The 9712-nt window shown below is 39.7% G+C and overlaps 1 protein-coding gene across 2 annotated transcripts; it reads left to right on the top strand.

Moving 5' to 3' along the window:
* Window positions 1-3519: 3519 nt before the first annotated feature.
* On the top strand, window positions 3520-9558 carry POLD4 (DNA polymerase delta 4, accessory subunit). Of its 2 annotated transcripts, none has more exons than XM_070728262.1 (5): window positions 3520-3671; window positions 4646-4768; window positions 5684-5803; window positions 6570-6681; window positions 8850-9558. In XM_070728262.1, exons 2-5 carry the CDS (start codon window positions 4678-4680, stop codon window positions 8872-8874), a joined length of 348 nt encoding a protein of 115 aa, XP_070584363.1. In that variant the 5' UTR covers window positions 3520-3671; window positions 4646-4677; the 3' UTR covers window positions 8875-9558. The 2 variants fall into 2 exon arrangements, with proteins under 2 accessions (XP_070584363.1, XP_070584358.1); XM_070728257.1 differs by having other exon boundaries at window positions 3571-3671; window positions 4649-4768.
* Window positions 9559-9712: the final 154 nt, after the last annotated feature.

Here is a 9712-nt window from a genome sequence, read left to right as displayed (position 1 = left end):
TTTATCTGGAAAGCTCTAATAAGAAGGATATTGCCATATCCTTTCCTGTGGGAGCAACGGATCTCAAATTGTATATGCATTTTGTAGGTTAGCAGTTTTGAGGTATCTTAATTCAAAAAGATGAGGTCAAAAAGTGGAATTCGGGAGGAAATATTGGACATTATGTTCCACCACAATTGTTTTGAGGCAGTAAGAATCTATCACTGCCAAAGTGAAGCAGGAAACAATTGTAGATTGCACATTGTTGGGAGTCACAAAAATCCAGGCATTTATTCAAATCTATCTCCATCTTTAGACATATTTTTATTGCTTTGTGGAGAACAGAACATAGACCAGTCATTTTTCATATTAACAAAGCAAAATTTAGTTTTGTATACTAGGAGTCTAATAAAAGCTAAATATAACAATTTATTTAATGAGTAAGGGGCGCACATAAGCGCACTAGAGTGCCTTCCGTCCCCTGTCCTATAGTCTCTCCTATATCTCGTATTTCTTCCCTACTATATCCTCTATAACCTTCATTGTGCATTATTGTGTATTGGACAAAATAGACAGATAGATAGATAGATAGATAGATAGATAGATAGATAGATAGATAGATAGATAGATAGATAGATAGATAGATAGATAGATTAGAGAGAGTACTCCCAGGAAAAATAAAAAGCTGCAACATCAGGAGGTATCAAATCTTATCCATGAGAAATGCCAAAATATGGGCCAAAGGAGTACCCTTTGCATTTTAAGAGGAACAAACAAAGACCACGACTGATAAGCAGAAAAGTCAGAAAGTCATACAAAAGAAAGAAGTGTGATATGGATAGATAATTTTCAGTAATTTTCAGTAATTTTCTCTAAAACTAAGCATGACTGGGTCTGTTAAAAAAACTCCAGGAAATGTTAAAGGTGCTAAGAAGGCACATGATACAAGGTTACCAGGCTTGAATGTGTACCTTTGAGCCTGGACTCTAAGACCTGCAGGGGCATAGGCTTGGTACAGCCAGTTTTTTGTTGAAAAATCTTCATTTTGCTCCTAGATGTTTTTCTTTTGAGAGCTCTTATTCGTGGGCCTCATAGCCTTACCTAAAATTCCCCTTTCTTGTTGCAGATAAATCAACTAAAAATTTGGTACACTTAATTACCCACCTTATCAATTAGGGATGGCGCTGTAACATTTTACTGGGAAAGCCACACTTCTGAGAAAGCCACTCTCTACCAGGGTTATGAATACTTTGTCACTTATTGCCCATTGCTTGCTAATGATCATGTGCCTTTGTTTTCCAAAAGTATATAAAAACTATGCTCACTTGGATATTAGAGGCTTTTGATTTGTGATGTAGTCCCAAGAGCGCATCCTTTTATCCTGTACACCATAAACGAAGTCCTGCTTTGGGTGACTATTAGCTTCTGCACACCAGGTGAAAAAACAAATTCGCGTTTAGTTGGGCCTATCTATGATTTGTTCAATAGGGCAACATTTTTGGAAGTAGCCATATCAAATCAATCTTGGGCCATGAGAGAATGACTGGCCCCTGAGACGAAACTAGAACTTACAGTTCCCCTGTAACTGGCTGGGAATAATCATTATTATGTTATTCACAAAAAAACAGTAATATAATACTGTACACATCAAATGTGATCTATATGCTGGATTTCGTATCACAATACCACAAGTTGAACACTTCTCAAGTGTCTAGGACTGTGTGATGTATTTTTGTATGATGCGTGCAGATCTATGTATGGTGGCCTTTTGCAACTGACAGATTGTGATTTTGTCAATGTTTATTGTTTTCAAATGCCAACTAAGATCTTTTGACACAGCACTCAGTGTGCTGATTACTACTGGGACCACCACCACCACCATTGTTAATGTTGTTGTTTTGTTGTTGTTGTTTATTATTATTATTATTATTATTATTATTATTATTATTATTATTATTATGTCAGTACAACACAGCAAACGATATCACTATGCTGGATTTCGGATTTCATCACCAGTCGGGCGCTTCCCAAGCACCTAGGACTGCGTGATGTAGCGGCGAACTATGTGTGCCGATCCCAGTAAAGTGGCCTTTTCCAATTGACAGATGGAGATTTTGTCAATTCCGATGGTTTTCAAATGTCCGCTGAGATCCTTTGGTACTGCGCCCAGCAGTGTTCCCTCTAATTTTTTGGGGGGATGGGCGGAAAAGTATAGTGTCTGAGCGGCAGTCCCTTCGGGACCGGGCGGCACAGAAATAATAAATAAATAAATAAATAAATAAATAAATAAATAAACAAACAAACAAACAAACAAACAAACAAACAAACAAACAAACAAACAAACAAACAAACAAATAAATAAAAAACCCACCCTGTTTTGCCTCAGAGAATTTCAAAATAAAATACTGTACTGTGTGTCTATAACAGTGAGCTCATAATAGGGCAACTCTATCAATATCAAAATGCCACTTAAATAGTTGAGCTAGTTTCAAACTAGATTTTGATTTTCTTTCTCTCTTCCTTACTCCCATTCTTTTTCTTTCTATTTTCCTTCCTCTCTTTTTTCTATCTGTTCTCTCTCTTCCTCTCTTCCTCTCTCTCTCCTTCCCTCTCACTCTTTCCCTCTCGGCTTCTGGGCAGGTTTGGAAAACTCTGAGTTGATGATGATTTTTAAGTGAGCGATTGCTCACTGCTCAGCTTAGAGGGAACTATGGCGCCCAGCATGCCAAGTACCACTGGGACCACTTTTACTGGCTTATGCCAGAGGCGTTGCAGCTCGATTTTTAGATCTTCGTATTTCACTAATTTCTCTAGCTGCTTCTCCTCAATTCTGCTGTCTCCTGGGATTGCAATGTCGATGATCCATACTTTCTTTTTCTCCACAATCACAATGTCTGGTGTGTTATGCTTCAGAATTCGGTCAGTCTGAAGTTGGAACTCCCACAGTAGTCCCACAATAATAATAATAATAATAATAATAATAATAATAATAATAATAATAATAATGATGATGATGATGATAATAATAATGATAATAATAATAGTAGTAGTAATAGTAGTTATTATTATTGTTGTGAAACATGTACGAGATACTGTAGTAGATATTGGCATAAATGTAAACATTAGCAAAATACATATAGGTAAATTTATTTTATATTATTCATTTTATTTTATTTATTTGTCAAACATGTATAGGATAGTAGTATAAAGATAAGTAAAAAGTAACGATAAAAGGGCACAATAGGACAGGGACGGTAGTCACCGTGGTGCTTAATATAATTCTTAATAAAGTTAATTAGGGGCGTAAACTTTCCGCGATTCTTCAATTTAATGCCCGAAAGACCGCTAATGTCCCGCAGTAGGTGTCCCTTCCCACAGATCTCAGCAGAGCAACGAGTGCCTTTTATATATACTGTATACATAAAAGGATGCCATGAGAAAGCTCCAAATGGGACATTTTCCGGTCCTCAGTAAAGGCTTCCCTTCCCCCTCCCCCTCCTTCCCAGGCAAAGCGAAAGCAGCTCCGCCATTGGCTGAGCCGGTGCGACAACAACTCCAAGGCACCAGGGGCTATTCCGGGTTGTTGGGCAAAGAGCTTCGCCAGCTCCTGCGTTCGTACGAGACGTTTCCGCGCATTGCTCGGACCCGCGGCAATTGGGGTGGACGGCGCCCCGCCGCGTTTATCCTCCGAGGTTGGCTTCTCTTTCTTCAATGGGGAGAAAGCGGGGAGGAGGGGGGGGCGCTTCTTTCTTCTCAACGTTGCTAAACGTCTATGGAGATTCTCAGTCATCCAGGTTAAAGTCTTCCTCAAAAAGTCGCTTTTTCCAAGAGGCAACTTGGACTTTATGGGTTTTCTTTCTTTCTTTCTTTCTTTCTTTCTTTCTTTCTTTCTTTCTTTCTTTCTCCTCTCTCTTCCTCCCTCCCTCCCTTCCTTTCTGTCTTTGAAGACGTTTCGCTTCTCATCTAAGAAATTTCTTCAATTCTTGACTAGATGGTGGGGGGAAATGAAACCCACTCAGAGCTGAAGAAGCTTCTTGGATGAGCAGCGAAACGTCTTCAAAGAAAAACTACTACAACAACAACCAGAAAAGTCCAGTTATCCCTTTGGGTTCTCGAGGTTGCTTTTTTAGGGAGCGAGTAAGAGGTTGGTTGGATGGATGAATGGATGGATGCAGGTTCCCTGGGCATAAAATTTAGGCTATTGACAAAGGAAAACCTTGGGTTTGTGTGTTTGTGTGTGTAAGGGGAAAAACAGTTGATGGAGAGGGAAGACGGATGAAGCTGGGGAGGATCGGCCCTTCCGCTTCCCCCCATCTTTCTCAAGGGATTCCTATGCTTGGGGTTTGAGGGGCAAACTGTTGATCCCCCACCCACCCCCAAGGGAGAAGATGCTGCTGTCCACATCTCCCAGGCCCAGACCTTCCTTAAGGTGGCTATAAGGCTGGGGTGGGGGGGTGGATGGATGGAGCACATAAGGTTTTCTTCCCAACTGAAGGGGGGAAGTTGCTCTGGCAGGTGGGATTGAGACTTGAACCCTCTGCTCTAAAGCTGGCAGCTGGGGGGCGGGGTTGAATTGCAGCAGCTTCTCCCCTCATCAGAGCTTTGAGGCCCCTGGTCTAAAGCCTCTTTGCTTCTCCTTCTCTCCCTCCATCCACTTCACTGGAAGCAGCTGGAAGAAACTGGGCTTTGCATGGAGCTATGAGCAGGAAAGGACTCATCACCGATTCTTTCCAAGTGGTGAAAAAGAAAGACCAGAAAGAAAGAAAAGAGGCTCAGAGCCCACCACAGGGTAAGCACTTCTATGCGCTTTCCCCACACTCCCTTATCTCTCCTTTCTGTGTTCCACCTTGGTATTGCGGGTGGCTTCCTCTGCTTCTTTACTCTTTCCACCCCAGGCAGAATATAAGCACTAGTCTCATTCTTAGCCAGTTCAATAGGTGATTTTGCTAGCGCTCACAGAGCTGGAAAATTAAAGGTCAGCAAGTCAACCCTTGCTCACAGTGAGTATTTCAATAGTTACCTGATTGGTGGCCCGAAAAATGTCTTGGATGCTGCTTTGAGGGAAGTTTTTGCAAACCGGTTTGTACAATAGAAATGGAGGCATCAATAAAATCTGGAAAGTTACAAAATTCCATCTCCCAATTTATTTATTTATTTATAAAAACAGTCATACATCCCAGACAAACCATAAATAAATTCTTTTATAGATATATTTTACTATGAGTATCTCCTCTATAACCTTCATCATGTATTTTACTATGTGTATGTATACATATATATACCCACTAAAACTCTCATTGTGTATTGGATGAAATAAATAAACAAACAAACAAACAAACCGGTACGGGCCGGGGGAATCAATTTCTGCTTTATATTCTGCTTTATGCGTGTGTAATAGAGAGTTTCCATGATTAGCAATAGTTTAATGATACAATACAATTCAAGTCTTATTTGGGAATTCCCTTCTTGTGTGAAAGTTGGTGAATTATGGGAATTTACAACCACACATCTTAAAGTTGCCAAATTTGAGAAACACTGGTATTGCTGGAGAGATGCAAACAGCATGGCTGTGGCCATTTAGATTTTGGAATTTCTTAAGGAGGATGTGGTAATACAATTGGTTAAGTGCTATCCTAAGCTCTTTATGCAAGGAAAAATACCAGCTGCTCCACCTATTAACACTAATGGGTTGATTTCTTCTCAGACTTAGTTCAAGCAGAATCTCATCTACAAGATACCTCTCATCTACAAAATACCCTACAACCTGATCAGTTGGAAATACTGAAGCAGTTTGATCTCAGCTGGCAATATGGTCCCTGCACTGGTAAGAATGTCTAGTTATCTATTGAAACAAAGTCCCAACTATGCTACATGTGGTGAAAGAAGTAAACATTTGCCTTTTGTTTGCTATTGTTTCCTCCCTGCCAAATTTTGAAATATAACCTAATTTTAACAGAAACTTACACACTGCAGAGAAATGGTTCATAAATGGTGTGTCTCATATTGTGTTGCAGATGCATCAAATATTTGCAGTAGATTAGCAATTATTATTCCCAGTTAATTTATTGACACAAATAAATCCACTGAAACTAAATAGCCATTCAATCCAAATTTACATAGTTTGTTAGCATCCTCAAACCAAATAATTGTATTTATTTATTTATTAGATTTGTATGCTGCCCCTCTCCGCAGACTCGTACTTAAATTTATGCAAACAATGTCTTTACATTTGTTCTCCAGACTGCTATAGAAACAGCAGTTTAATATTAGGGGTTGAAATGCAAGTAGAATGCTGTTGCATCCAAAATTTGCTGAATGGCATTTTGTAAAATGTAGTGTTTAATGTAGCGGCAACAAAAACAACTGCCCTACCCACTATCTAAAAGTACTAAATAGAGCTTGCACATTTGAAGTATATACACTTGTACTGTAAAACATGATGTTAATGTCAGAAAAATAACAATAGTAACAAAGAAAAAAGGAACTCATAAATCATCCTCAAGCTCTCATAACCACAGTTGTTTCAGATAAACTGATTAGGAAGCTTCCTACAAATATTACATTCTCGAATCACTTTCTTCTGCTGACAGGAATCACCCGTATACAGCGCTGGGAACGAGCCAAATTCTTAGGACTCAATCCCCCTACAACTGTGCAAGATTTGCTTCTGAAGTATAATGAGGACCCTTTTGTTATATATAGGTCAGTATATTATGTTTTTACACTTTTCAGTCCCTGGTGTTTTTTTTTAATTATTTATTATTTATTTATTTATTAATCAGATTTGTATGCCGCCCCTCTCCGCAGACTCGGGGCGGCTCACAGCAATCGCCATACAATGTAAACAAATCCAATATTTAAATTAATTTTAAAACACCACAAGTTAAAACCAATCATACACACTAGCATACCATACATAAATTTTATAAGTCTAGGGGGGAAGGAACATGTCAATTCCCCCATGCCTGACGACAGAGGTGGGTTTTAAGGAGCTTACGAAAGGCTAGGAGGGTGGGGGCAACTCTGATATCTGGGGGGAGTTGATTCCAAAGGGTCGGGGCCGCCACAGAGAAGGCTCTTCCCCTGGGTCCCGCCAAACGACATTGTTTAGTTGACGGGACCCGGAGAAGGCCAACTCTGTGGGACCTAACTGGTCGCTGGGATTCGTGCGGCAGAAGGCGGTCCCGGAGATAAAGAACTATCCATCAGAAAGAACCAAATTATGAAACTGGCTTAAATTCTGGTATTACATTTGTATGATTAGGCTGTACATGCACAATGGAGCTGAGTTAGAGCAACGGCTTGCGTGCTGGCAGATATGGCTCAGTGTGCCACCTGTGCCGTAAGTTCACCATCATGGATATAGAATTTATGCAGGAACGCAGCCACCATTCTTTCCTTATAGCTCAAGTATCTGTGGCTTGTATCATAGTAGAACAGTTAGTGACAACAGCATGTGCTGACTTCATGAGAAAAATATCATTTAGGATCAGCGAGGATAGAAGTCAGAACAAAGGCAGCACTTCAGATATATCTTTTCTTCAAGACAGCATCAAGCAGAGTGAAATGTATTCAAGCAAGGAAGCTTAATTTCTTCTGTATTTATAGCCATGTACTGTAGAGCAGTGAAGTCAAATTTTTGACATACATGTCAAAGGGGACATGCCGCATTTTGGCTGACAAACCAGCATCACCAACAACTGCTCTTGAAAGCATGCCCCATTTCTGACACAGTTTGTGGAGGCTGCATGAGAATGAATATGTTATCCCACAGCCGCTGAACCCTCCAAAAATGAGTTTGTTTGAATTGCACTGGTATTTCGTTTTTGTAATTATTTAAGGTTTCTTTGTATAATGTATAGCGTCACATGGACATGGAAATTTCCAAATCCTACACGGGAAGAAACCCAAATATACCAAGACCGTCATACCTAGTTATTCTCCAAATTTGGGATACATTGAGCCCAAAAAATTCACCATTGCTGCTTTAGAACTACAGTAGTACCTCTACCTAAGAACGCCTCTACTTAAGAACTTTTCTAGATAAGAACCTGGCGTTGGAAGAGTTTTTTGCCTCTTCTTAAGAACCATTTTCTACTTAAGAACCAAAGCCCGGAAAAATTTCCCAGGAAATTTGAGAGCGGCAGGAAGGCCCGGCCAGTTTCTTGCCATTTTTTTTAAGCCTTAAAGTTTTGGATTCTTTTGATTACCCTCACCTCACCTTCTTCTTTGGCAGTGACTGTCCTCTTCCTCCTCCTCTTCCCACCCAAATTCCAAGCTTTTATTTCTTTCCTAATGGGTTTGCATGTATTGTTTGTTTTTACATTGGTTCCTATGGGAAAATTGCTTCTACTTACAAACTTTTCTACTTAAGAACCTGGTCACAGAACGAATTAAGTTCTTAAGTAGAGGTACCACTGTATATGTAACCTTTACAAAGGTTAAGTGAGAGTAATAATGGAGCCTTTCATCCAAGTACTGATTGATGCCTAATTTATTTTAGCTGTTTCAGTGCTATAGGAGTAAGTGCACTGTGAGGACCCAATGTTAAGGAGGGGATGAGAATTTTAAGAAGTCCCAGATATGGTCTCTCTTTGCTTCCCTCCCATGAGTTCATTCCCCTCCTCCTCGGCTTCGGCCAAGAATATGCTAGCTTTGAAAGTTGAGAGCTGTGGGACGAGAACTGACTCCAGATGGAAAATGTGCTTAAGTTGACCATAAAATTATGTCTGCCACAAAGGATGCTGTTGTGTCACAGAAGACAGCCAAGCCCATTCCAGCTGCTTGGCAAGGAGATGGGAGTGGTCCATGTGAAAAGTCTACCCAGGCCTCCTCCGACAGTAACTGTGCTGCAAATTTCTTTCTTGCAGCTTGTGGCATGAATATGCCCTCTGAAAAGAGCAACTGCTGCTACCTGAGGAGGAGAAAGAGCACCTGCCAATATGACACCATAATCATGTGGATGTTTCCATCATTCCTGTAGAGAATGCTGCTTTGCAGTGGTGGCAAGCTTCTCATAGGGGTAAGAAGGCCTCCTAGTTGATCTCCACATGGGACTTTGGCCTCAGCTTTTAGAAATTATTAATAAGGACTAGATCAAGAACTGATCTATACCAATATAATAATCACAGCAAGCCAAATTCAACATGGAATTGCAATCTGTTTTGTATTTTTAATGTTTCATTCAATTTTGAACCTGATTTGATTTGTAAGTGCTTGAACAATTGAAACAATTGTCACCAGCATTTTTGTCTATGCATTATGAGCCACTTTTCTGAAATAATTTCATGCTGTTTTTAGTAGAATTGCATCCTAAGTAAAAACTTTGTATTGGTTCCATAGTTTTAGGATGTGGAGGACATATTCAGTAAAAATGGGCTGTAGTTAGAGCTACTGAACTAAAGCTAAAGAAAACTGAAGGGTCAGCTGGGTCAGCATTGCCAAAATAAAACTAAGATCTGATTATTTGCTCATATTTCTTAATTTAATGTTATCTTTTGTATTGATTGGTTTTTAATTGTACATTTATATTTATATATGTATAGCAAACTTTTAAAAATAATAAAATGCACTTTCTTTTACAATTTTTCACTCTTTTTCCTGGAAGTGAGGAGGGGAAACAACAGTTTCAACCTTCCACAGATATTACAGTGAACTGGAATTTCAGCACCACAGCTTTGGGGGGAATGTTAAATACTGAATTTACCATAAGCACACCAATGTGCTGACAGTC

Source organism: Erythrolamprus reginae, chromosome 1 (assembly GCF_031021105.1).
Source record: "Erythrolamprus reginae isolate rEryReg1 chromosome 1, rEryReg1.hap1, whole genome shotgun sequence".
In the NCBI taxonomy this organism is placed as follows: domain Eukaryota; kingdom Metazoa; phylum Chordata; class Lepidosauria; order Squamata; family Dipsadidae; genus Erythrolamprus; species Erythrolamprus reginae.
Note: the sequence above shows the minus strand (reverse complement) of the source record. Positions and strands in the feature narration are given on the sequence as shown.

What these genes read in the sequence shown, in the direction of transcription:
- POLD4 (XM_070728262.1), top strand. Translation starts at nt 4,678, where the DNA reads ATGAGCAGGAAAGGACTCATCACCGATTCTTTCCAAGTGGTGAAAAAG. An exon ending in GGCTCAGAGCCCACCACAGG is followed by an intron (nt 4,769 to 5,683) that starts GTAAGCACTTCT and finishes ATTTCTTCTCAG; the next exon opens with ACTTAGTTCAAGCAGAATCT. An exon ending in GACCCTTTTGTTATATATAG is followed by an intron (nt 6,682 to 8,849) that starts GTCAGTATATTA and finishes TCTTTCTTGCAG; the next exon opens with CTTGTGGCATGAATATGCCC.